The sequence below is a fragment of the Camelus dromedarius genome, chromosome 17 (assembly GCF_036321535.1).
Source record: "Camelus dromedarius isolate mCamDro1 chromosome 17, mCamDro1.pat, whole genome shotgun sequence".
NCBI classification, from domain to species: Eukaryota; Metazoa; Chordata; class Mammalia; order Artiodactyla; family Camelidae; genus Camelus; species Camelus dromedarius.
Genome location: NC_087452.1, coordinates 1,332,423 through 1,359,862, shown reverse-complemented (window position 1 = coordinate 1,359,862; position 27,440 = coordinate 1,332,423). Strand labels below are relative to the sequence as shown.

At 57.1% G+C, this 27,440-nt stretch overlaps 1 protein-coding gene across 2 annotated transcripts in view; it reads right to left on the bottom strand.

Moving 5' to 3' along the window:
• EEFSEC (eukaryotic elongation factor, selenocysteine-tRNA specific) overlaps positions 1 to 27,440 on the bottom strand; it is a 146,527-nt gene that overhangs the window by 76,132 nt on the left and 42,955 nt on the right. The window contains exons 1-4 of one of the 2 annotated variants that reach the window (XM_064496163.1): positions 22,998 to 23,153; positions 9,534 to 9,741; positions 3,043 to 3,139; positions 889 to 1,053 (exon numbers count right to left, since the gene is read on the bottom strand). In XM_064496163.1, the coding sequence (XP_064352233.1) occupies positions 889 to 1,053; positions 3,043 to 3,139; positions 9,534 to 9,721 (450 nt within the window). In that variant the 5' untranslated portion in view covers positions 9,722 to 9,741; positions 22,998 to 23,153. Of the gene's footprint in view, positions 1 to 888; positions 1,054 to 3,042; positions 3,140 to 9,533; positions 9,742 to 22,997; positions 23,154 to 27,440 lie in introns of those variants that run through there. The other variant, XM_031469790.2, reaches the window with a different exon arrangement.

Genomic DNA, 27,440 nt, shown 5'->3' with positions numbered 1-27,440 from the left:
GCTGACTAATACACCTACTGAGCCAGGCAGCCTTGGAATCTGCGTCTGCACAGTCCTCCAGGGAGAACTGCCAGTTCACACACCAGCTGAATCCATCCGCCTGGCAGTGGGCACGGCGGCAGCTGGCACTGTCCGCGGCTTGGTACACGTGGCCCAGGGCACGCTCCACTGCCCTACACGCCAGCCTCCTCTGAGACAGCGCTCCCCTGGGCCCCAGAATTCCTGGGACGGCCTCCCCAGTTCTAACCAGCCCTTGCTCCCCCGCTGTATTCCCTGTGAAGGGGAAGGGCAGGCTGGAGGCTAAGTTTTTCTTCTCCAGTAAACAAAAACCACAAGAAAAGCCCACTGAAGGGAAACACCAAGGCCCTGGACACCTTCTAAATCCAGAAGTCACCAGAAGGTGGGGTGACGGGGAGGCCCCAGCTGCCTGTCCTTCCCAGAGGTCTCCCAAGGATGACCTGGCAGCCGCCCGTGTCCCAGGAATGTGGACATCCTCTGGGTGTCCAGACTGTACGACTGAGCAACACAAAGTCCTAATTGTGTTTAGCTTGACATTCTCGTGGTTACGCACAAGGTACTCAGAAACGAGCCCACAAGAACTTGCCACCTGCCTCGGGGGCTCACACCCAGCACCCTCCCCCGGGGGCATGGCTCCTGGGCCCACGCACCTTGTGGAGCCCTGGTTCCATTGTCTGTAAAGAACACTCCTCGGGAGGCTCCAATAAACAGGTGCTTCTATGAGCATCGGGGAGACTGGTAGCTCTAGAACGCAGGCAGGGCAGGAGAGAAGACAGCGCGGAGCAGAACCAGCCCTGGAGCAGGCCAAGGGGCCGTCCCCTCTCTTCCCACTGGAGGGAGGGACCAAAAGGAAGCACGCAGGAGACTGACCTTGAGGGCAGGGATCTCCACGCTGTCGCCGAGGCTGACGGAGCCTGAGAGGATGGTCCCTGTCATCACTGTGCCTTGGCCTTTGATGGAGAAGCAGTGGTCCACAGACATGAGGAACGGTCCCGACGGGTCTCTTGCTGGGATAGGAATCTGCGACGTCAGGAGCTAGAAAAGAGATGCAGGTGCCACACCCCGTCGGGACCAGGGCTGCACGGGGCAGGCGGAGCAGGGTGGAGGCTTCGAGTAGGGCCGGGCAAGCTGCCCAGGAGATTGGAAGCTGGGCCCCCTGCCCCCACTCCAGACCCCTGCCCCACTCTCAGCTCCTTCTCTCAGAGCGGAGGGCCCTCCTCCACCCTCTCCTGCCAGGGTGACCGCGGCAGCATCCTGACATCACACGTGGGCACAGCACCCCCAGGCCAGCCTCCTGATGCCCAGGGCTCAGGGGTTGTTGCCATCCAGCCCCCAGGTCCCACGGTGGCCCCACCTTGGGCCCCCCCCCCACGCCTGGAAGCTCCCCAGACAGTGTCACCTCCCCCCGTTCCCTGACACTGCCTCGGGAAGGGCCCTCCCCGCCCTGTGTGTGCCACCCAGGTAGCATACTGTTGGGATCGTCTGCTCGTTCGGCTCCCCTTCCAGGCTGTGCGCACCCCCCACCCCTGCCCCACGGACAGGGAGAGCCGGGCGGGTCCCGGGCAGCTGGCTGCGTCTGGGGTGAAGGCCGTGCCCCCGCCCGGCAGAGACCAAGGGCCTGCCGCCCCTCCGCCGTGGGGCCACTCTGCCCGTGCTGCTGACTCTCCCTGGGCTTCAGCCTCGAGCAGCCCTGCTTTCCTCCGCCGCCCACCCGCTCGGAGCTGTGGCCAGAGCTGATCACCAAGAAACAAACGGAAGTCAGTGCTTCACTATCCCTTGTCTTCTCTGCCTTTCGCTTTTGTTGGAGAACAGACTGTCAGCAGAGCATCTGGTAGTGAGTGCTCCAAACCCCCAGCCTTGTGATGACACTTCTTTCAGAAAAAGACTAGTCTCAAAACTGGCGTGGCCTGAGCTTTGCGCAGAGCCTCCCACAGAGCTCGGGAGCACCTTCGCTAGCAGCGTTTCTGTGCATTTTGCTTTAATACAAGTAATCATCCCGGGTTCCTAGACGGTGCTCCCTGGAGCTGATGAAAAAGTAGGGGAAGTTTACCCAGAAGATGTCTGTTTTGCTAAGTCAGCAAGGTCGCGTAAATCACAGAAACGGGGGCGGTGCCCACGGTCACACCTGATCTTAGTTCTGTAGGCCCAGTGCAGGTGGACCCCAAAGCCAGCCTCTGCCATCAGCTTGGACCTGAATCCCAGCTCTAGCTCGTACTCACTGTGAGACCTTGGGCAAGTTACTCGACCTTTCTGAACCTCAGATTCTTTCTTGGCAAAATGCGGATAAATAAACTTAACCCTCCCAAGGGCACTATGAGTGCTGATGATCCCATAAGACAAGAACTCAGTGCAGTGCCTGGTACGTGACAGTCAACCGCACCATCAGAGCAAACCCTGATACACACCACTCCGGGCACGTTTTACACATCAGCACAAACTTCACAAGCTTAGCGGTGCCACTGTCTTCCCTGCTGTGCAAGTGAGGGACTGAGGCAGGGAGAGCAGGTCACAGAGGGAGGCGGTGGGGCCGGCACTGGGGCCACTACAGCCCCTGAGCTGCCCGGAGCGCTAAGCAGAGGGATACCACCCGCACCCTGGCCGCCCTGGGCGCTTACTGGATGGCTGGGCTCCCTCGCACAACCACCGAGCCAGGAGGAATGGACAAGGATGCACGCTACACTGCCCCACTGCTGTGCCTCAGCCTGGGGGGACACACAGGAGGGGCTAGCACAGTCCCAAGGACTGGAGTGGGTGACATGGCCCCAGGAGCCCAGGCTGTGGGGGCTGCCTTGTGGAGGAGTTTGACAGGAGAAAGGAAAAAGGCAGGCGTGCAAGGATGTGGACAGCTCTGCAGAGCTGTGGGCCGTGGCGGGGAAGGCCTTTGGTCCTGTTCTGGTTTGACGTGAGGGAGGTGAGGGAGGCGGCAGTGAGGGGTGAGTGGGGGGGGCCTCAGGCTGAGCAGGAACAGGGGGCCACCTGCATGGGGCCGGGGCCACAGGCAACCTGGACTCAAGCTGACGGTACCTCAATGAGCTCGGAGATGCCCTGCGGAGCTTCTGTTTCGGGGGCCTCTGGCCCCCCAGGCCTGGCCGCCACGGGTATGATCGGTGCACCTCGGAACCTGGAACAGAGAAGCGAGTCCCAGCACGGCCCCCAGCTGCCGCAGCCTGCCAGCGGGCCGCTGCTTCGCCCTCGGCAGCGGGCCACCGCACCCCCACTGGCAGCCGAGGGAGCCGAGGCCCCGGGCTGAACAAAGGGATCCAAAAGGGTCTCTGCAGCCTCCCTGAGGAGGAGCAGTGAAGCCTGGCCCCTAGGCCTGTGAGTGAAGGGCCCTGACAAGACCCCTGGATCCACGCAGCCTCCGGCAGACGCCGGTGAGAAGTGCCGGCAGGTACACCTGGAGGCTCACGGCACCCCTCCCCGGCCCTCCCTGGCACCTGCCTCTTTAACAAGACTCTTAGCATGAGTTCATGTTTATCTTTTCCACTGGAAAACAAAAACCCAAAACCGGAAAACAGAAAACACACGGCCCCCGTCCCTCACTGAGGTGTGCTTCCTTCCAACCTCGGGTTTTCCGTGTACTGCCAAGGAATGACTCTTTTCACATTTTGGTTATGGTGTTCATACAGTTTTACGCCCTTCTAGCTTACTCACCCTCATACCCCAACATAAAGAAGGGATGCAGCGGCTGAGCTCTCCCTCCGTGTGCTCGGCCCCGCGGGCAGGGCTTAGCCCCACTGCAGAGAAGCCGAGTGGCTGGCTCGAGGCCGCAGGGCTGCAGGAGTCTGGAGTCCAGGCCTCTTCCACGGAGGGTGGAAGGAAGAGAGGGTGACAGGAAGAGCCTGTCCTCAGGCCGCAGGGAGGCTCAGCCGCAGACTCCGCGAGCCAGGGCCCAGCCCCGAGCCAGGCCCGGCACACTGCATCCTCCTGCAGTACTCCGAGCCGGGGGAGGGGGGGGGGTGTAAAAGCACGCACTGAGAATTCCAGCGATTAACCATAAAGCTTTCGGAAATTCAATTATTGTTTATCCAAAGCCTTTGGGGCGACGTATCGTGACAAAACAGAATGCATGCTGGGCTGGGTGTCTGGCTCTTCCCCAGGCTCAGGAGAAGCCAGCCTTGCTGATCCCCTGAACACGCACACACTGGGGCATCCGGGCTCCCCGCAGCCCCTGGGGGACAAGAGGCCCTCCTGCCTTAGGCTTCAGATCAGGTTCTAGGAGCGCAAGTGGCTCTGACCAGGAAGAGCCCTGAGGTCAGCCCCGCAGCTCAGCAGAGCAGGAGGGGCCGCTCGGAGCGCATCCTAGCACGGCCCCCGCCACCGGACTCTGCGCAGCTGAGCTGGGGTACCTCACCACGAGGGCCAGGCCTGGCTCGGGGCTGGGCTGACTGTGCATGCAGGCTGGCCTTCGCAACCACAAACACAACCTCAGATCAGTAGAAAAAGAAAAGAAAAGCACGCATGCACACATGTGTGTCCGTACGTGAGACTCATGTAAAAGACGTAAACAAGCAGGGCAAGTGTTAGGTTTTGAACAGCAGAATTCAAAAAGCAGCATTTAAAAAACAGTGATACTTACTTTGCCTTAGTTTTCTCATCAGTCGAGGCAGAGGCAAGACCCTGGGGGAGCCGGGAGGGCCTGACTGTGCGGGAAGCCCCAGCCCAGGGCCAAGCGCGCAGTAGGTGCTCCACACCACAGCCCCCACCATGTGCCAGGCTCCCTCATCCAAACACTGAGGCTGACATCAGCCCCCTCTTTCTCAGGGGAAGAAACACCAGCTCAGAGAGAGACACTGAGCTGCCCGAGACCACAACCTGGACACTGCGGAGCTGGCGTGGACGCACACCCTGTGTGGGTCCGCGGGCCGCAGCCGGGTCCAGGGGCTTGGCATCCCACCCCGCCCCAGACAGCCTTGGCTAAAACAGAAACAAGGAAACAGAGAGTGTTTAAAGGCAGGAGGAGGCACAGGGAAGTCTGGGGGAAAGAGGCATCAAGGATGCTGTCAGACGGTAACATTTAGTGCAAAAGTGAATGGAAGAGCCTAGAACACAGAGCAGCGTCAGCGCCGTGATAACCACCCCCTCAAATCACGCGCGTGGTGGTTGGGGGGAGACCGACAGGGAGCCGAGGGAAAAGCACTTCAATCTGATGCATCGGGAAGACTGTGGGTACATTTTTATCTTCTATTTTTACTTCTGTTTACATTGATAAATGCTTATGCAAGAGTAATTTTAAATGCTTTCAGCGATAATGAAATCACAAAGAAAAACAAAGCGTTTGACTACCTAAAAATTAGAAACCTCTGCACGTCAAAAAAAAAAAAAAACTAAAATGGAAAGACAAACAATGAATACAAGAGACTTATTTGTTGGAAACATGATCGGCAAAGGGTTAATTAGTAACAACGTCTTTATTGATATGAAACCCTGCTGAGAAGCAGAGAGAAAGCATCAAACTGTCCAGAGGCCGACAGACAGAACACGCGGGCCCGATTAACACACAGAGACACAGCTGTTTACCGCACTTAAGGGGGCACGCTCAAGCACACCGACAACTGAAGAGCCACGTGTATCACAGCAAGAGTAAAACACCACTCCAGCCCAACTGCTCCAAGCATACTTTTAAATTAGAGACTGGAGCTCACTGCTGGCCCTGTGAGCGATGGACGAGGGCATGGAGACACAGCGGAGGTCCCAGGCTGTTGCCCTTTGCCCCGGTGACTGCACAGCTGGGGCCCTCTCAAGAGGGAAAACTGAAAATACAAAGTTTAATGGTGCTCAGAGATGGTCACGCAGGATCATTCATTTACAAGAAGGAAAACTTCAGCTGTTCCCAAGGGTCAACAACAGAGTGATGGTTACATGAAAACTGCTCTACAAAATGTAAGGAATACAAGCAGAAACCCAAGACATAAACACCTCATGATTGCAACTACACGTGGGGGGGGCACCGAACCCAGTGAGGCTGGAGGTACGAGATCAACACACAAAAATCAGCTGTGTTTCTACACACCCGCAAAACAATCTGAAATGGAAACGGAGAGAGGAATTGCATTTCTAAAGGCACCTAACAGAATTAAACACTTAGGAATAAGTCTAAGGATATGAAAGACTTACGTACCCACAACTACAAAACCTGGATGAAAGAAGTTTGAAAAGATCTAAACACATGGAAAGACACCTGTGTCACTGGACTGGAAGACCTACTCCCGTTGAGAAGTCCGTACTGCCCAAAGCCCTGTTAAAATTCCACAGCCGTTTTTTGCTGAAATGGAAAAGCATATTTAGATGGGAATTGCGAGGAGCCTCAAATAGCCAAAACCACTTAAAAAAGAAGCAGAAAGTTGGAGGACTCAGCTTCCTGACTTTGAAACTTTCTATGAAGGGACCTGAAACACAGTGGCACAGTACCAGCATAGGACACAGACCAGCGGAACCCACGAGTTTGACAAGGACAAAAGGGAAAAGAGACCTTTCAGCACACGGTGCTAGGAAAACTGGACGTCCACATGCCAAAGGACGAGGTCGAGCCCTTAACATACGTCATACACAGAAACAAAAATGGACCAAAGACCTAAACCTAAGAGCCAACACAATAACATTTTTAGAAAAAAAAATTGGGGAAAAGTTTCATGACAATGGACTTGCCAACAATTTCATAAATGTGACACCAAAAGCACAGTCAAAGGAAAGAAAAAATAAAGAAATTGGGTTTCATCCAAGTTAAGAACTTTTGTGCATCGAGGAACACAATCGAAAAAAGTGAAAAGACAACCTGCAGAACGGAAGAAAACTCCTGCAAATGCCGTGCCTGACACTGGGGGGGGGGCCCAGAGTGCCCACGGCTCCCGTGCCCGACACAGGGGGATCCCAGAGTGCCCACGGCTCCTGTGTCCAACACGGGGGGATCCCAGAGTGCCCACAGCCCCCGCGCTTGACACGGGGGGATCCCAGAGTGCCCACAGCTCCTGCAGCTCAGGAGCGACATAACCCCCCAGGTTAAAAAATGGACAGAGGACTCGACAGACATTTCTCCCAAGAAGACACACAGAGATGGCCCACAAGCACATGAAGAGACGCCCAGCATCAGTCCCAGGGAGACGCAGAGCAAGACCACAGCGAGATACCACTTCCTTCCCGGCATGGCCGCGTAAGGAAAACCAGCGCTGGCAAGGAGGTGGAGAAGGTGGAGCCCTAACGCGCTGCCCATGGGGACGTAAAGGGTGCAGCCTCTGTGGGAGACAGCGGCGAGCCTCCTCAGAAAGTCAAACACAGAGTTGCCACGGGGTCCAGCAATCCCACTCCGAGGCACGTACCCAAAGGAACAGAGGCAGGGACCTGATTAGACATTTATACACCAATGTTCTCAGCAGCATGTTCACAACAGCCAAAAGAAAACAACCCAAGTGTCCATCAACAGATGAATGGATAAACAAAACACGGCCTACGCATACAGCAGCACACGGCCTGGCTGTGAGGAGGAGAGAGCCTCCGACACGGAACGACCCGAAGCACCAGGCTCAGCGAAAGGAACCCGACCAGGAGGCCAAACGCTGCACGACTCCGTTCGTGCGGGTCCCCTGGTCAGGCAAGTTCACAGTGACAGACAGCAGAGCAGAGGTTACCAGGGCCCGGGGGACGGCGAGTGGGGGAGATGTCATTCGGTGGGGCAGCGTTTACGTTCGGAATCATGAAAAAGCTTGAGGTGAGACAGTGGTGCACACAGCTTTGCGGATGTATCTAACGCCGCCGTATCGCACATTTACAAACGGTTAAAATAATAAACGTTCTGTTACGTGTATTTTACTGCGATTTTTGAACGTGGAAGACAGGGTGGGCGTGATGCCATGTGTGCTGAAAAGACGGGAGGGAAATAAACGGAAACGCCGGCAGCTGCGGCTCTGAGAAGTCTTTGGGCGCCTCCTCCTCCTTTTAACATCTTCCATTTCCAAAGTTTCCTTCCATTGCTCTTTGGATAGAAAAAAGTAAGTTTTGTGTTTTTAACACCTTTCAGGTTTTAGTACCACATCGTTTGGCAGTCCAAATTTCTCCTCTCTAGAGAGAAAGTGCCTTCAAATTCGGACCAGCATTTACAAAGGATTCAGCTCACAAGGGACCATAAGAAAAGGAAAGAGTCACTTAAAATGAGTCAAAGAAGTTCTCTGCTGCAGGAGGTAACAGCTTGTGTCCCTCTGCAAGGCGACTCGCCTGGCCCGGCCCGGCCCGGCCCGGGGCCCACGAAGGACAGCACAGCAGGGTGCCAGTGCTGTCCTCACCCCAGCCCTCCACCGGCCCCCGGCGCTGAATGAGGAGAGAAGAGGTTTCCAAGGCCCCTGAGAGGGCCAGCCTCCTCTGGACGTGTCACAAGGGCTGTGATGTGACCTTCAACCAATAAATTAAAATAGGAATAGCAATTCAAACATGTAAGTGAGAATGCTCCTTAAACTTAACTAAGCAAAGTAGTTGATACTAATTTACCCTTAACTGTATCCTAAGCCCTTTCCAGAAGGTCCCGTTTACAGCAAATGCACCGACACTGTGCTGGGTTTCCAGCGGGAGTCCCAGGGACCCAGGCTCCCCTTTCTGACAAGTAAACAAAATGGCAGGGAGACCAAATAACTCACTAAAAAGAAGATATAATTTTTTATCTTGCTTTTTACAGTCTCATATCCACTTCCGCTGGGAATAACGAAGTCTCAATTCTTATGCAACACTTATCTAAATGTGTCGATTTTATCGGATTGATGAATTTTGCTAACAAAAGGCGGCGCTAGGAAATCTTTTATGACATATCTGGCCCATTCTCAGGGCTGAAGCTTTAATTTAACCAACTTGAGAATTCTGCGGGAGAGCTGCAGGTGTTAGATCTGGGGAAAACCATAAACGGGAAGGCCTATCAATCTTTATGACAGGGAAACAAAACCACTCTCCACTTGCTTGCCCTCCACAGGCAGAGAAGGAGAGGCGGTGGAGGCAGGGTGCTGCCAGGTCTGCAGGGCACAGGGAGGGAGTGCGTCCCCTAGGGCCATCTCTAGTGCAGAAGGAAGGCCCGGCCCGGGAGGCGGTGAGGACCCGACAAATCACAAGGTCTGCTGAAACCTCCTGCCCAGCAAGGCGGCTTCTTGCTTCTCCACCACATCAGAACAAGCTGGGCCCACGGGCTCCTGAGCACCAGGCGGCTTTCCGTCCTGTGGTCCCTGCACCCTCCTCGGCATGACCGCCACCTTCCCGTCCCCCGGACCTGTCCCCACAGAGCAATCGCTCGGCAAGGCTGCCGGGCCTTCTGTCCCAGATCTCCCAGGTCACCACCCCCACCGCCCCCGTGCCTCCACTCGGAGCCACACTCCTCTCTGTGTGTCCCCCCGCAGCCAGGAACCCCTCCCCTGCAGCCAGCCAGACCCGGCTCACCAGCGCTTGAAGCTGACCCTGTCCGCTCCCCTCCACCCCGGGTCAGCGAAGGGCGGCGCGCCCTGAGCCCTCCCATCCACACGGACCGCTCTCATCAGTGAACCTACTTGGTGTTCTCCAGGGTCTTCTGCATCTTCCTGGTCATCTTCTCAATGGCTGCCTGCCTCTTCCCCTCGGCCAGGAGGTCTGTTTTGTTCAGCACCACCACCAGCTTCTGGCAGGCGATCTGCCCGATCACCAGGCACTCGGCTGACTGCGTCTGCATCCCCTTGGTCACGTCAATGACCAGCATCATCAGGTCAATGATCTGGGCCCCTGCGAGAAGAGAGGGCCAGGTCAGAGAGGAAAGGGGGAGCTGACTGTGCAGGAAGCTCCCGACGCCCCAGGTCCAGCAAGACCGGCCCAGCTGAACCGTCAGGAAAAGAGCTGAACAAAGACCACAGCCTCCCGGGACCAGTTTTTTGGGGGGGCACTTTGACTATGGGGTTTCACTGCACCCTCATAGCCACCGGGAGATGGGGGTGACCCCACCTGGAGATGAGGGGACTGAGGCCCGCAGAAGACAGTGCACGAGCCTGGCCGCTCCGCCAGCTCGCGGCTGGGCTGCTGACCCCAAACCCCAAGCCTCCCTGCTGCCCAGTCCTACTGCTCCTTCCGTCCAGCCTAGGAAAGCTGGGCGGGAGAAAGCTCAGTGTTTGCAGAGGCCAGAGATGCGGTCTTGACCAGACAGAGGAGGGGAGGGCTGGAAGGGTAAGGGGGCGTCTCCCCCGCCGCCCGGGTGTCCACGCAGCACCAGATTCGGCTCTGGTCACCTCGCGCTGGGCCCGGTTGGTCTCCACACTCCCTCTGCCCTTTCTGTCCTTTGTGGAGGGCAGGGGGCACATCCAAGGCTCAGTGACCTCGACACTGAGCACCACGTGTGCACTGTGCATGTATGTATATGTACACACGTGTACTGTATGTGCGTGTATATGCACTGTGTGCACGTGTGCACATTACGTGTGTTATGTACACACACTAGGCTGCTCGCAGGGCCTGGATGCACACCCGCCCCTGAGCAGAACCACGGCAGGTGGGCAGTTACAGAGCAGGGAAGGAGGGAAACCACGTTCGAAAGACTAACGTCAGCCAACAAACTGACTGTCCTTTTAAATGGGATTTAGAGTAGTTTTACCAAAAAAAGGGGGTGGGCATTATTTGGGGGTTGCGGGAATATGCAAACATTCCCCTCTTCGCCCGCCCTGGAGTGGTTTTGGGAGCTAAGCCCTGCTGTGCTGAGACAGAAGACTGCTCTGAGAGTGACCTCTCCTCCTGACCCAGGCCTGGCACGGGGGAGGGGGCTCTTTGTGGCTCATGCACTGTGTGCACTGCTCGGCCACCAGTCCCCACAGCCTAGTGAGCCCGATGAGGAAGGAGAGGCTCGGGGTCACAGGGTCACTTCTCTGGCTCACACAGCCAACCGGCACCGAAGGCCACCAGGAACCAGGTGCCTGACCCCAGCACTAAAGGGTTAGGGCCTAAGCACAGCCCACCCAAGAGGATGTGACCTCTCCCCGGGTCCCCCTGCCACAGGCAAACCTGGCACCAGTCACAGGGCTGTGTGGCAGGTCTTGGGGCAGGATGGGACAGCGCCTGAGGGGAGTGGGAGGAGAAGTGCCCTGGTTCCCAGCCTGTGGGCTGTTCTTCTGGAGATGGGAGAGCCCCCTTCCCAGCACGGTCCCAGCGCCGGGCCTGGGCCCTCAGCCCTGGCGGGCGAAGCTGCGCCCACATGGCCAAGGCTACTCTCCTCCACGTGTGACTTAAGGGTATTTTAAGAGTGACTCTCACTATCCAGGCTACCTCCCACATAACCCACACTATGACTGACCCCACCTTCCAGGTGAGGTTAGGTGACCACCCGGTCACTCAGCACACAGGTGGCAGAGAAGGGATCCTAACTCTGGTGCCTGTTCTCACCCTCGTGCCACATGGCCTGTCCTTCCGAACAGGGACCCTGCCTGGCCAACCTCCTCTCCCACAATCCTCACCCACCCTCCACTCGACCCTGGGACGAAGGCACGCCCACGTGAACGCTTACCCCTCCTTGCCTTGCTCCTCTCCGCCCAGACCCTCCCTCCCTCCCTTCCTGGCCTGGGTTTTCGGTATGTATTCGCAGCACCTGGCATAAGCCCCAGCTTGGGCACAGTTTCATCCACCTTTGCTGGACTGAATGCACAGGCGATAGCTCCCCACCTCCTCACTGGACAGGAGTCCGTTCTCGACTCTGAGCTTCAGTTTCCTACTGGTGCACAAAACTATGTGAGCGCCCCATCCTGGCCCAGAGACTGGAGGGGGAGGCTCGATTCTCCACGTATCTGCCCACTCACTTCTGATGCCCACTGGGATCCTGGGGATGGGTGAAACGGGGCTAACAGCCCCAGAAAGATGGGTGCCGACGGGACCCAGGGCATCAGCTTCACTTGTGGCCTCCCTCCAGCCCCACGAGCCGCCTCTGTGGCTGGAAGCAGGCAGCTCTGCTCCAATCCACCAGGCTGCAACGCAGATCCACTGCGGCACGGCCACTGGGGACTTCTAAGGGGACCAGAGGTCACAGCGACTTGACTGGCCCCGCTGGAAACTGGGGTCGGCACCAGGCACCACCCGGGCCCGGCAGTAACCCTCAGTCACTGCGTTTCTTCTTCATCAAACTTTGATCAGACAACAGGAAGTGACATAACTGGCCTGTCCTGTCATTTTCAAAATCCCTCGTATTTCCACAGAATGAATCGAACAGTGTCCTGCGCGATTCCCACGGACCCGGGTAGGAAGTCCCTCTGAGACTAGAGGGGCGGAGTGGGTGGGAGCACAAGGCAAAGCCTCGCGGCTCACAAGCGACCCTCTATGTCTCCCAGTCTGCCGGGGCTTTTCATCTCGCTGTGCCGACTCCAGGGGCCTTCGAGGGCTTGCAGAGTAATTGGAACAGGGTTAAAGGTTCGCAGTGCTTTTAAAAATTACAGTTTCCAATTCTGTAGATTATATATCTTAATCATTTCAAAAATAAAAATAAAGAAAAACTTACAAAGGTCAGCATTTAACAAAGTGTAAGTTATCCGTGAGCACAACTTTCCTTCTGGGACTGAAGGAGGATAAAAAAAATTGTTCAGAAAGAACTTTCCAGCTGGAGAAACTGAGTATAAAACTGTAAACACATTTTAGTCGCCTCAAAATCAGACATTTAGTCTCAATTTGATTTTTAATCAAAAGCTATGGGAAGCCTAAGAAGGGCTTAAAAGATCAAATTTAAAAATGAAGAAAAAATATTCTTCACTGCAAACGTTAAATATTCAATGAACTATATAAACACATTGTTACCAACAAAACCGCAGTGGGGATTCGCATCCTCCTGTCGTTACGACCATACACATGGGGCCCCCGTGCGCTCAGCGCCCTGTGTCAGGGGTGAGTCAGAGACGCCGGGGCGGCCGCGAGGGCGCACACGGTGACTCGGGGAGTGGGTGTGGGGAGCTCCTTCTCCGACACAGGAGCCTCCACGACGAGGCTGCCGGGACGGCTTCCTCCTGTGCCCACAGACTCCCAGGGGCACGCACGGCGCTGTGCCATGCGCCTTCATCCCATTTTAACTGCACCTCAGCTGTGGTGTCACAGATGAGGAAACAAAGGCTCAGAGAGGTGAACAGACCAAATCAAGGACAAGGAGCAGGACTCAGTGGAAGCAAAGTGAACTCAAGCCCACGGCTTCTTCCTGCAACAGTGCCCACGTCCGTAACTGTAGGGTCCTGTCTCTGGGTGAGGGTGGGGGCGGGCATGGGAGCTGCAGGGTCCTGTCCCTGGGTGAGGGTGGGGGCGGGCATGGGAGCTGCAGGGTCCTGTCCCTGGATGAGGGTGGGGGCGGGCATGGGAGCTGCAGGGTCCTGTCCCTGGGTGAGGGTGGGGGCGGGCATGGGAGCTGCAGGGTCCTGTCCCTGGGTGAGGGTGGGGGCGGGCATGGGAGCTGCAGGGTCCTGTCCCTGGGTGAGGGTGGGGGCGGGCACGGGAGCTGCAGGGCAGGTGTCAGAGGCCCGGAAGAGGCAGTCCTCAGCCCAGGGTGGGGATGGGAGGCCTGGCCCCAGCCCCCACCCCCACCCTGGCCGCTCTCCTCGGGCCCCGCCCTTTACAGCAGGAGGAGGAAGAGGATGAGCAGCAGCAGCAGCACAAACGCTAACAGCCCCTCCCCCAAGTCCAGCAGGACATGTGAGCCCCTCTCAGGGGTCACTGGTACCTACTGGCCAACAGCCTGGAGCACTGTGCCCCCCAGGGTCAGGAAACCCTTACTGTCCTACTTAGCCTGGCTGGCAAAGGGGCCCCCCACAAACACCCTGCCAAACCCCACCAGACCAGCTGGGAGCCGCCTGAGCAGGACAGTCTGCGCAGGCAGGACCGGCATGTTCCCTGGGGCACCGAGGTCCCAGGATGCACTCGCCTCGAAGCCTGGGGGGATGAGGAGCCACACCAAATGGGCCAGAGGAGAACAAGCTTCAGGTGCCCCCGGTCCCGTGGGTGACAACTGACCCAGCACCCAGCACAGCCAGCATGCCACTGCACTGGCAGGACACCCCAAACAGCAGCCAAACCCAAGTGACAGGCACAAGCTGTCGGGAGCAGGGCGCGGGTGGCTCGTGGCTGGCTGCAGACTGGCAGGCTCTAGAAAGGGTACAAATGCACTTGCCAACACTTCCAATCTGAGGCAGGTCACGCAAAAATCTTTACGAACTGGCAGACGTGGCAACACCGGCCTGTGTCTGACGTGGCCGAGGTGCAGCTGTGCCTGGAGAATAGCTCACACCGTTGCCCGGCTCCGCGTGGCTCCCTGCTGCCCCATACCCTGGCGTCTGTGCTGCCAGCCCGGCTCCTGACAGGCACATGAGCTTGTGAATTCTGCCTGACATGCGCCAGCCCTGCCCTCACCGCCTGCCTCAAGGAGATTCTCCTGTTTTAATGAGGAGAAGTTGGGTCTGCTCACACAGCAGTAAACAGCAGAGGCAGGGCTAGAACGCAGGGCGGACTGACTCAGAACTCCTTCTTCTGCTGTTGCCAGCTTCCCCTCGGCCAGAGTCCTGCACCCCAGAGTCTCTGGAGGCCCTGTGGCACCCCAAGAGCAGGTGGGAGAGGCCCTGAGGGCGGGAAGTGGGTGAGCAGACAGGGTGCAGAGGCAAACCTGCAGTGTCCCCAGGACAGCCCCACACCCGGGCACCGTCCCTCAGGAGGGGACGGGGCCGCTCAGCAGCACCGGAAGAGCCCAGGAGGACAGCTGGGTGACGTCAGCAGAGGAGGAACAGGAGAAACGACAGAGAGCCCGTGTCAGAGATGAGGGAACAGATAGCCTGGACCAGGCAGCAGGCAGAGAGGTGCTGGACCCCCACCAACAGGAGGAGAAGTCAGAGCCAGTCGATGCTGAGATGCAGCACAACACCTGCGGAGCTGAGGAGAGGGTGCTGGCCGCGGGGTCCTGGGTGCGCGGCCGTCCTTCCTCACTGTCCCTGTCTGTAAGGTGACGCAGGGACAGCGGGTACCCGTCCAGACAAAACTCAGCTTAGATCTCCACCTTGCATATCACACCAAAATCATTTCCAAATGGATCAACGTTTCAAATATAAACACTAAAACCATAAAAGTACTGCAAGAAAACATATGAAAAAAATTTTTTAACCTTAAAGGTGAAAAACACCTTGGTAAGATACAAAACCCAGGGACAAATAAAAGGGAAAAAAGGGAAGACTGGCCATTTCAACATAAAAATCAAGCATTTCTGCATGGAAAAAAAATGTGGTAAGAGCCAAAGGTGACTGGGAAGAGAAGCTCAAAACGTGCCACCCAAAGGACATCCTCCTGAATGCTAAAATTGTCTCTTTAAGTTGATAACAAAGAACAACAATCCCATCAAACAGGGAAACAGTAGCAACAGCATGAACTGCATCACCAGTGCCCAGGCACACGCCCGAGCACCTCCCGGAGCACCTCCTCTTGGCTCCTTAACGTTTAAAAAGGTCCTTCAAGTCGGCAGCAAAGTGACAGTCCCATGAAAAGGGGAAGTATCAACAGCACCTCCCCTTGAGCCGCAGGGAGAGGGGATCCCACCCTCCCAGGGGCCAGGCCCCCAGCAAGCAGGGCCCACTGCGCGGATTCCTGGGAGGGCAGAGGACGCTAGCGTCCTGGGGAAACAGCAGGACAGGCAGCCTGGGACTGTGCCGGGGGCAGGCGGGCTGCCATCCTAGCCAGGCTGTTAGGATGGGCCTCCGTGCGAGGAGGGACCTGAGCCAGGACTGGAGGGGCTGGCAGTTACCCCAAGGAGGAGCCGGCCAGGCAGGCGGCCGGGCAGGGTGGTCAGACCGGAAGCAGGGCAAAGAAAAGACACACAAGCAGCTCAGATTTATAACAAGATGCCCTCCTCACCAGCACAAGAAAAAGCGAAGGGAAGCTACACTGAGACTCTGGTCTTCACCCAGTGGGCTGACATAGCAACGCTGACCACAACAGAAGGAGCCGGAGGAGCGAGGCCCGCGCGGCCAGGCCCGCCCCACACGGACTCCAGGGCCCTGGTGAGAGGAGGGAATCAGGCTAGGGACCCGGGAGAGGGGCGGGCAGCCCAGGGCAAGCGCCACAGAGGCCAGGGCCTCCCGCAGGACAGCTGACCTCACCACTGCCGCAGGGCAGTGGGGGACAGACAGCCCTGCCCCGGTGGGACACGCTGGTAAAACCTCTTCCAAGGTCATTCTGACGACAGACATCAAAGGCACAAACGCAGACTTCACAGCGGCCCAGGGAGGAGGTCTGCGCGCCTCACAGACGGAGAGCCCAGACCCGGACACACGTGGAGAGGCTCTCCCTCAGTCACACGGCCAGCAAGTGTGAGTCCGAATTAGAGCCCAGAGCAGGGCGTCGGCAAGGACTGTGCCGTCCGCAGGGCCCGCGGCCTGTGCTCCCTGCAGCCAGGGCAAGAGGGGTCAGGGAGCTGCCCCAGTGCGGCAGTGAGACCAGATGTCCCCACGCGATGGAAATGCAGGGGACGTGGTCTCAACGGAAGCAAGAGGGACCTCAGGTGGATCTTTAAGAGAACTTCCTGAGCGGCAGGCTCACAAAGCAGGGGCTGGAGACCTGGAGAGTGATTAAAGAGCCCTTGGCTGGAGGTCTTGAAAGCAGCTGCGTCCTGCTTCAGGGAGGGAGGCGGAGTTACCTGGGGCCCCCATCCGTGGGGGGTATGACTTCTGCCACTACTACTATTGGCTTAACGTGTGTTTAAATCCAGTCCCTTTCTAAACTCAAATGCATTTATGTTAAAAAGAACTTTACATGACAATAAATGCATTAAATTTGTATAAGTTAACAGAAAAGATAAATAAACCAACAAAGGAAAACAAGGCCGTGCAACTTTATCAAATGCTGACTAGAGGTGAAGCTCTGGGCCTGGCCTGCTCTGTTAAGAAGAATCAGCAAAAGCCAGAAAAGGACACACTGGCCCTAAATCAAGGCTCTCTCGTCGACCAAACTGGGGGACTGGAGAGGACCGGGAAAGCACGACCTCCGGCCCTGCCAGGCGGGAGTGCTAACTGGCGGGCGCCAGGCACCGCCTCACCCCATCTCCCCCCTCGCCCCATCTCTCCCGCCCGCACTCGGAGGCCGTGGAGTAAACACCGCGCATGGCGCCTGCTGGACAGCAGCACAGGCGGGTGGGCATCACTGGAGGTGGGGAGGTGTCCACACTGCCTCGGGGCAGACGGCCGGAGGGGCAGCCACCAGCTCCTTCCCGGAACCGGGGGTTCGCGCCCACTCCTGTAAGTTACTGTGTCGTAGTCCATCTGGGGTAATCTTTTTAGCTGACTTTGCACAACACTGCAACTCCTGTTCAAGAGCGGTGAAAAGGAGCAGAAAATGGAATTTGAAATGTAGAAATAAAATAATTGTGGGCCATGAGCTATAATTTGATTTCATGCTTTACAAGGAAATGAAAGAAGGCTTCCTTAAAATGCACGGTTTCTGCTCTCTGCCCCTCAGCCCCCTCCCCCCCTTAACCATTTTAGGATTTCCTCTCGCACTGAAGAGAAAATAGGATTGTGGAAAACGTTCAGCTCTCAAGTGTCACTGCCACTCAGGGGCCAGCTCAGTTTAATGTGAACTTCCCATTCTGGGTAAGAGGAAATTCTTCAATTAATAAACCGGGTGTGCGGAGGCCAGTCTTTAAGGTTTAATCAATTTCATCTGTACTTAGGATAAAAAGACTGACTATTCTACTTTTTTTTCCCGTTTTCCTTCTTTAAAAAAATAATAAAATGAATGTTTTATTTTAAATTCTTTGAGGTTCGTATCTCCTGTTTCAGGAAATATTGTCTATTTCATGCAGTGAGTATGAACCCCCCCCTCCTTTTTTTACTTTTGCTAAGAATCTTTTTTCAAAAATAACTAAATTATCCCCCGCCCTCATGTACTGTAGCAGCTTGGGAGAGGACAGGAATTACACAGGGTTTTGGCAGACACCTTGCAGGGGCGGGGGGAGAGAGAGACAAATCACCAAATATGGATGCAACAGCTCCTTCTGAACAAAGCACTGAGAGGTGGCCGTGGGAACGTAAATCACGCAGCAAACTTCCCCAGCAGTGCCGGCTGGGACCCAGACAACCGCCCCCAGGCCGGGCTCTGCCCCGTGGGGCGGCCATGGGCACAAGAACCTCAGAAGGGAACCAGGGCGCTCTCCCCAGCAGGACTCAGGAAACGTTTGGACTGGCCGACCAACCAGGAATAGCAGGGCTTCCCAGGACAGAGAGCTCCTGAATCTTTGTCATGCGGCCCCTGGACACGCGAGGTCCGCTCGGATTCGGGGCAGAGGTCCCGGTTAGGCCCCACGGTGGAGCACACAAGTCTGAGCCACAGGCTGCATGTCTTTCCTTCATCTATAAAAGGGAGACAGGGCCACTACTGACCATTTAGAAAGTTGTGTGATGCGCCTCGTGCGGTGCCTGGACCAAGATGTCCCCAGACCCACAGCAGATGGGGACCCACACAGTCCAGGTCCTCCCAAGGCTTTTCCAAGGTGCCTTGGGGGAGATGCTACTTTTAAGTCAGTGTTTTTCACTAAAACTGTGAAACTAGGCCCTGTCGATGTGAGTTCCATTGTGAGAACGAGCAGGGGGGCCTCATGGTTCTGAAGAGCGGGTGCAATGGTTGAGGGTCTGAACCTGGCTGGCCAAGATGCCGGTGACAATTCACCTCTGCACGAGAAACCTGGGCTCGGACAAGCATTGGACAGTGCTCAGGATGCAGTAAGCGCTCACTCGGGCAGAGGAGAGGGCAGGGGAGGGGAGGTCTGTCCAGGAGGCACCATGGCTGCAGCCGCTGGATGGAGGCGGCAGTGGAGCCTGAGCCGGCCCGGGTCTGCCCCATGAGGCCCATCTTTGTTCCATCGGGCCTCCTCCTTGAAGTGGCACCAAAGAGGACTTCTCTGGAGGACAGCACCCTGTGATCCCAAGAGCAGCTCTGAAGGAAAGGGTTTGCGGCACACATGCCTTCCCTCCCACGGAGAGGAGCGAGGGGACGCACCCGCAGCTTCGCAGGAGGTGCACCGGCTCCCACCTCAGCTCCTGCTCCTGCGTGCTCAGGAGCCGTGGTTGCTGAGCCTCAGTGTCCCTGTCTGCAAAACGGGGATCACTGTGGCCTCCAGACCATGCAGGCAGACGGCACAGCCCAGGCCTGGCCCAGGAGGGCCGCCCTGCTGCTGTTCTCACCAGCTCCAGCGCTGGACGCAGGCCTGTCCTGAGTGGAGACTGCGAGGAGCAGTGTCCCCAAATGTGAAAGCCCGCAGGGCCTGCTGGGCCCTCAGCCAAGCGGCGGGCTTGGCACAAGACAGAACGTGAGACTCGAGGTAGTGGGCACTCCTGGGCCCCGGCTGGAGGGGGCAGTTCCTCCTCAGCTCCAGTCCACATGGCTAGGAAGGAATGTGGGCCTGGAGTTGCCAGATCTTCTGATTTTTCAAGAGAAGCCAAAAATCTGGACTATTGTATGAAATTTGCCAAGTTTTAAATGTTGACAAGCGATTCCAAAAAAATGTTTAAACTGCGTGTCCCAAACAAAACATGTCCACTGGCCAAAAGCAGCCTGTAGCTCCCAGTGTGAGGTCTCTGGAGGGGTTTTCTTGAGAAGAGGGACTGGAGGAAGCAGAAGAAATGCCCACCTCTTTGGCGGTCACCTGTGAGTCAGAAGAGCATGAGGGATCAGTCTGCCCCCGTGACCCACATTGGGCCTTGATGGGGAGAGGACGGGAGATGCCAGGAGGGGTTCACCCTGGAGGAGGAGGGTGGTGGGCTCTCCAGCGTCACCAGGCCCCAGAGCCTGCAGCGCCTAGGGCTCAGACAACCCTCAGCTCAGACCCGGCCCCTGCGGCCACCAGGGCCAAGACTCCCCTCCCCAGCCTCAGCCTCTTCCTGGCTGATGAGGAGGCAGTGCCAGCCGCCCCACACCCGACATTCTGGACGGAGGCCCTCGCCTCGTGCCGCTGTACAGCCGGGCCTGCTCCCTGTCTGCCTGGAGGAGAGGCTGGGGAGCAGGCTGCACACTGCCCTCCCCTGGGGGCTTCTCCCTGCAGTTCCAAGCGTAGATTTCCACACCGAGTCTCAAAGTACTCCCAGGAGGTAGAAAGTCCGAGAATAACCTAAGACAATGATTTTCCTGGAAGAGAGAGGCACCAGGCTGGAATTTCCTCTAGGGAGAGGTGATCCCCACCGAGCCCCTCCCCGAGAGATGAGCCTGCCCTCACAGTAAACACGGGCGCTCCTCCCGAGCTGGGCACTGTTCTAACCCTTTGTGCTCATGAGCTCGTTCAGCTCAGCCCCAGGACGCAGCCGCTGTTACCCACACCCCCATTCTGCAGGCAAACACATCGAGGCAGACAGAGGTTCCACCACTTTCCCAAGACGAAGAGCCAGTCAGAGGCAGGCACTCAGCCCAGAGCCCTGGTTTCTTAAAGCACCATGTTATCCCATGGGGAAGAGCATGGGTCACTTGGAGCCCCACCGAGGAGCAGACAGAAGGTCAGTGGGCTGGGCCTGGCTCCCCTACTTCGCCTCTCCCGCCTCCCCACTGCCCCGTCCACAGGCGCCCGCGGCCCCATGGTCAGCCCCGTGGGGTCAGCCATGCTCTCGCCTTCCAGGACCCAAGCGCTCCTCCCATCACCCCTTCTCCTGGCACCTCGCACTTCAGCCTGCAGTCGGATGTCACCTCCCAGGTACTTTCCAGGCTCTCCCTAGTCTGGACGAGGCGGCCCTCCCATGGTCCCCACAGTCCCCACACTGCTGGGACAGCCCTGCTCTGTGATGCACTGGGCCCCTGCAGCCTCCCCCACTGGAACATGGACCCCTAAGGTGCCCCCACATGCAGTAACACAGAGCAGGTGCTCAGCCAGAGCTCAGGTGAGCACATAGCGCTGGGGGCAGGCCCCTCCACTAGCAATTAATGGAGGCTGTTCTGCAGTGGGGGTGTCCTCGCACACTCCAAAAAGGGACGTGTGCTTGTACAGAAACAGACAGGGAGGAAGAAGAGCTGAGCAGGGGAGGTGACTGTGTCAAGGACAGGACTACTTGCCGTGAGGATGGGGGGGGCAGGACCCACAGAGAGGGCTCCAAGGGCCTCACCCTCTGGGGGAAGACCCCAGGCAGACCCCCAGTGAGGGGGAGGAGGGGCCCTTGCGAGTCCCCTTTACAGACAAACAAGCTAAGACTCAGATGTGAAGAAACTCGGCCAAGGTCACGGATCTTGATGCCCCTCCCCCAGCACGGAAGTGAGCCCACCACTCCCCAGGGGCCGAGACGGAAAAACCACACTCTGGTGGTTCTGAGCAACAGTGGTTGTTGCCGTGGCCTCAGACACAACAGGCCCTTATAGAAAAGGGTCCTGAGCCACAGAGAGCCTCTCCTCAGAGGCAGGGAAGCCAAGGCAGGCCTTCCTGCCTGGCCCAGGCTGACGGTGCCGGCAGGGGGAGGCCCGCCGGGCGCTGGGCAGAGACGGTCCGAGCGCGCGGGGTCACACAGCCCGAGAGACTGGCCTCAGGAAACTGTTTATTGGGGCAGCAGGAAGAAAAAAGAAGAAAAGGGGGGAAATCTACCATAAAAAGTAAGTAAAATCAGCAGAATTCCTTCATGAAAGGGTGGAATTAGCATACGGCCTCAGCTGCCAAGTGAGGCCATTGAAGCCAGAAATGTAAATGAGTTCAAGGCACAATTAGACATTTTTCTGGACAGAGGCAGAGGGGACCGAGGAGGCCGGCAGGTCGCGGTTCAGAGCGGGCAGCAGAGCACACTCGCTGCAGGGCCCGCCGTGCAGACTGAGCACGGCACCCCAGCCCGCCCCCGCCACTGCTCCCACCCAGGACGCCCCCGTGGTCCGTGCAGCAAAAGGTTGGTTCCGTCCCACTCTGACCACTGCCTGCCACCCCTGGGCCCATCCCTGCGCTCAAGGAGCTCACAGTCGGGGCGGGAGTGGGGTGGGCTGGGGGGCAGCCACACACAGACCGACGTGTCCGCACAGCGATGTGCGTCAAAGGAAGAGGAGTTCCTGCTGAGCAAGTGCAGAGGAGAACTTAGCAATCGGAGGGGGGGGGGCCATTCCGGGAGGACACACACAGCAGGAAGCCTGGCTGCCCCTGCCCGCGCCTCACAGAGGACACTGAGCACGCAGTTCCTCGGGGCCCTCAGCGAGGGCCAAGCACCTCGGGCTTTGAGAAAGAGGACAGAATGGCCAGAGGCGCCAACTGCTGGCCCGCGGGCCAGATCTGCCTCAACGGCAACAAGTTGGGACAGCTGTTCCCAATCTCCTCCAGAGTGCAGCACGTGTGGCCCACCCAGGGAACAGAAGACGCCGGGCCCTGTGAGGGACACAGCGTGTGAGGCCCACCCAGCCACTGGTCCTCACATCGTCCTCCTCCCTGGGGCTCACTGATGGCGTCCGGCTCGGTGAGGCTCCCCGGGCCCTGTTTCCCTCAAGGTGAGGTAAGTTTTCATTCCGGTCGCTCAGAAAGGACCGCAGACGGCTCCTGTGCATTCTGGGCACGCTCGCTGGCACAGAGCATCCGCAGGCCCTGAGCCCCGGCCCCGACCGAGTGGGCTGTCTTCCCACACACCCACGACTCAGAACCAACTCTGCCAACCTCTTGCATCAACGCACCGAGCCTCTCAAACTGAACCTCGGGATGATGGGGAACACTGTAAGAAAATGAGGTGCCCCCCTGTGCCCAGGGCCCCTGTACAGGAGCCTCACGCCAGACCAGGTAACGGAGCGACAGGACCCTGGGCAAGTGCTCTGCGCTGTCCTTCTGGAGCCCTGGCGGGGCTGGCGATCGCCGCCAGACCACCTTCTACAACAGCGGAGGGGGAGTGTGAGGTCTTCAGTGGTGGGGGCACGGGGCTGGCTCTGGTGCAGTGTCCTGCTCTCCTCGTTGGCAGAGAGAAGTGACATCATCTCCCGCTTATAAACCACCGCCCTGCCCAGCACCATGCTGGGGCCACGCACGCCCACACTCACGTGACCCCATGGCAGCCCAGCAAGGGAAGTACCGTAATTCCATCTTCCAAAGGCAGACGCTCACAGAGGTCCATTCACAGTTGCAGACACACAGCAGGGGAGCAGCAGAGCCAAGCTCCTCCACAAGCCTCCAGAGCTCCCCCGCAGCCACGTGATCTCCCTGCCCCAGCCCCTGCCCCGGGGGAGGTCCTTAAGAGCAGACACAACACCAAAGAGGAAACCACACCAACCGGGGCTGGGCCTGGACTTGTCTCCCCGGGCGACTTGCTCCAACTTCTAGAGAAAACGTGCTGTGCTGGGGCGAGGCTTCCCAAGGCCGCTCACCTCCACGTCTGCTTCTCCTAGCTTCAGCCCCTAAACCTGCGAGCAAAAGCTTTAGGCGGAGCCCCAGGTGTAGGGGACTCAGAAAGAGAGCCGTGGATGCACGTCCAGCGCCAGCATCTGACCCGGAAGCCAGTGCGCCTCTCAGAACCTCTGCCTCCTCGCTGAAGCCAAGCACCTGGCTGGGGAGAGGGGAGACCCATACTTTAAGAATATTTTTTGAGAAAATTGGAGGAATTCTGAATATGAGTGGAATAGCAGATGATCCCAAGGAATTATTATATTGTCAGCTGTGATAAAGACACCGAGTGATACAAGAAATGTTTATTTTTTAGAGATATGTACGTAAGTCTTAGGGGTAAAATGACTTCAGATCTTGTGAATTGACTTTAAAATATTTCAGAGAAAAGGTAGGGAGGTCCTTGAAACAAGCATGGGAAAATCTTAGTGCCTGTTAAGTCAGCATGGTGGAATGTGAGTCCATTCTCTCCATCTTGGGCATGTTTGAAATTGTTCATTCGAACCAATAAACAAACACAAATCTCCTTGGAGACAGGCTCTAGTGACAAAGAGACGACTCCAGGCCGGGACGTTGGGTGAGGAGGCCGGGACGCGGGGAGACCACTGGACCAAGTCTGAAGAAATGGATGTTTATTGTTTCATTAAAAATACCTGCCTATTCACATCAACTGCATTTCTCATAATTCTTGAAAGAAGAGACGGTTACCACTAATGACTTCACTAAAACTGCCCACAAAAAGACTGTGAGACAGAACAATCAAAGACAGGACAGGAGGGCGTCTCGGCGCGGCTTCACTCCTCAAGGCAGTAGCTTGAGAAACCCAAACTCGGTATGTTTATTAGAGATTTAAAAGTGACTACTGGCTGAACCAATCCTAGCTCCAAAGCAAAATAAGCGGTAGATGTATGCAAGCTAAACGGGTGAGGGAAGGAAGCTCACATAGAAAACGACGGGAATAACGAATAGAGAAAAGGAGCAGAGAAGATGTTTTTAAAAAACAGAACACGACGACATAGTAATAATAATAAGCGTAAAAGGGATACACTAACCTATTAAAAGAATGAGGCTTTCAAAATACAAAACATAACCCTGTTTTGATGTCTTTGGTTGGGCGGTAGCTCTTGAAACCATTTCTTTCTCATTTCAGTTGTTATTTTCTGATTTCTCCACAACACGCACACGAGCACACGAGCACACACGGCACTGGCACTTCTGGCTGCTTTCAGTGGGCCAGGCTCTGGTCTAAGCTCTGTAAGCGACTGCACAATGGCCCTGTGCTGTTGCTATTGAAGATCCCTCTTTATAAATGAGGATAGCAAGATGCCCAGAAGTCAGACTTCCATTCTCACAGTCAGTTAATAAAAAGTGTCATCTTGTACATAAACTTTGAAAAGCAGTTGGCAATACGTATCGTAAATAGTGAGTTGCACAAATCAACGGCCAGGTCCCTAAGAAGACTGCCCTCACTTCAGACACCAGCTGCGAGCTCTGGGGTCCCCAGGCCACGTGGATTTTTGATCAACTGGCTGCAAATGCGAGGGCTCCACACCACACCCCTCAGGTTGGATTTTTCACCAGAGCAACTCACAGAAAGCAGGAAAGTACTACGCTTATGATCATACTTTCACTGTAAAGGGCACAATCAGGACCAGCCAAAGGAAGAGCCACACGGGGCAAGCTCTGGGAGGGCACTACGCACACCAGCCCCGAGGAGCCAGGGCACGTCACCCTCTTGGCACGTCAGTCACTTTCCCAACCAGGAAGTGCCACTGGGCCCCAGTGTCCAGTTTTTATTGGGGTTTCATTACTGAGGCACGACTGACTGAACCACTGGCCGTGAGACTGTCCTCGATCCACCCCCCTGCCCTCCTCAGAGGTCAAGAGACCAGGTCAGTGTCTTGGCCCAAAGCCCCAGCACTCCAGTCACATGGCTGCTCCTTGGTCTTCCTCTCGCATAAACTCAGGTGGAGGCCAGGGGCCCCCGTGAATGGCAAAGACACTCCTACCACTGGAAATCCCAAGGGTTTTAGAAGCTCCGTCCCAGGAACCCAGGACAAAGACCGAATTCTTTATTAAACAACAACAGGGCTAAAATGTGCTCACGTACCTGCCCCTCACCCCCGCACGGGGGCGGCGAGAAACCCGTCACTATGGCAGGGCGCCCGGCCCAGGAGGTGCACAAAGGGTTTGCGCTCCCCGCCCCCGAGGGCCAGAGCAGCGGGCCAGCCCCCACGGCGGCCTCAGCAGCAGGGACACGCCCGGGGCGCACCTGGTCACAGGGGCCCCACGGGCCCAGCCTGCTCTAAGAGGGCTTAGCAGCTCGCTGCGGCAAGTGAGGTCCGTCCTCACGGAGTTCATGTCCCAGTCCAAGACAGACGTCTCCACACCGAGATGAAAGCCACGTGGGGAGCGGACGCTAGGACAGAGCGGTGGGCGGGGGGCTGATCCCCTGACAGGAGAGGCAGGAAGGCCATGGAGAGGGAGGCGGGTGTGCTCTCAGCAGAGGACGCAGCGGGCAGAGGCCCGAGGGACACGTCTGCGTGGCGGACACACACGTCAAGGGCAGGCGACTGGACGGGGCTGAGTCCCGTAGACCCTCAAAGGGCACCAGGGGGCTTGGACTTCACTCCGCTGGTGACAGACCAGCAGCAGCTGTTTAGGTGCGGGAGTGATATGGTTTCTAAAGGTCACTGGTCCCCGCGAATAGTGGTCACTGAAGGCAGGAGCAGTGCCCGCGGGAGAGGGCGGAGAGGGAACCAGCATGGACACAGAGGCCGGCAGAGCTGCGGCGGGCGGGGGCTAGCCCAGCCCTCCCTCGGATCTAACAGAGACCCCCGCTCCAGCCTTCAGGAGCCCATCTCCCCGTCGGCTGTGAGCGCCGGCACTGGGTCCTCCTCGCTGCAGATCGTTCCTGGAGGACTGCCCGCGACAGCTGAGGGCAGGTGGGGAGGGGAGGATGCTTGACTGCCTTAGGAGGAAGGCCACAGGGAATTTCTAAAACAGAGAGAAACAAAAAGTGCATAATGAACTTAAGTGAAAACAATCAGCTAAAGAGTTAAGATGTTGCCTCCAGAGGGGGAGAGGCGCTGCTCCTCCTTCCACACCGAGCTTCCCGACCAGACTCCGCTCCAGGAGGGCTGGGCGCCACCAGAGCCATGAACGTCCAGCCCGGAATCGCTCTCTTCAACCCCAAGCCCAAGCCTCTGGAAACAAACCCACTCCCACAGGACTGAAGGAGCACACGGAAAGACGGAATGTGACACGGATGAGGACGGGAGCAGCCGTCCCCAGACAGGGCGCTGTGCTTGGCCCAGAAGGCCACCCCATCTGTTTGCTAAAAGCGACTAAGCCAGAAGCTGTTTTTAAGGTACAGCTGGCGTCTGGGCCACTTTATCAAGCACTTGAGACAGAGAGCTGATTATTTTTCTGGCAACAACGAAAACAGAAAGTCTGAAAGTACGCGGAGTCTGTCACCAGCTGTTTCCGGAGCGGTTCTTAAAGAGAAGAACCCATCTGGGTCGGGGCCAGAGACGGCAGAGAGGTCCACAAGGGAGGCAGCAGTGGTTGGTCTTTTTTCTCTCGTTTTCCCCTCCTGCATTTCAGTTCCTCGAGTCACGCAAAGTAAAACCCCTCATGGAAGCACCTTTCTGTGGCCTTGATGCTATTTCCAAAAGTCCCCTTAAAAAGGGACTTGGGTTAAAAGAAACATGTGTGTGCCGTGGTCTTGACCTGGTCTCTGCCCCCTTGCTTGGATCTGGATTCCCACACCAGGTCTCCCCCCACTGGCCTGCTGTGTGGCCGGAGCAAAGCCCTGCAGCTCCACCCGCGCAGCCCCAGTCCCTCAGCGGTGGAGCTCTCGGAGCGCCGCGCAGAGCCTGACACACAGAAGGCGCCCAACAAGCGGGCCGTAGCTGACCACTCACAGCACCTTCTCCCGAGACTCTGAGGTCCCCCCGAGCCTGTCCCCAGGACAGTGATCACGTCAGGGGTTCCATAGCTGAGACCAGTTGTGTGCACGGGGGGGATGGGGAGCTGGCGCTGAGCCAGCCGCTCCCAGACTCTCGTGTATTCATGTAATTCAACACATCCGGGCAGGTCTGGGGCGGGAGAACAGAGCCGGTGATGCAGGCAC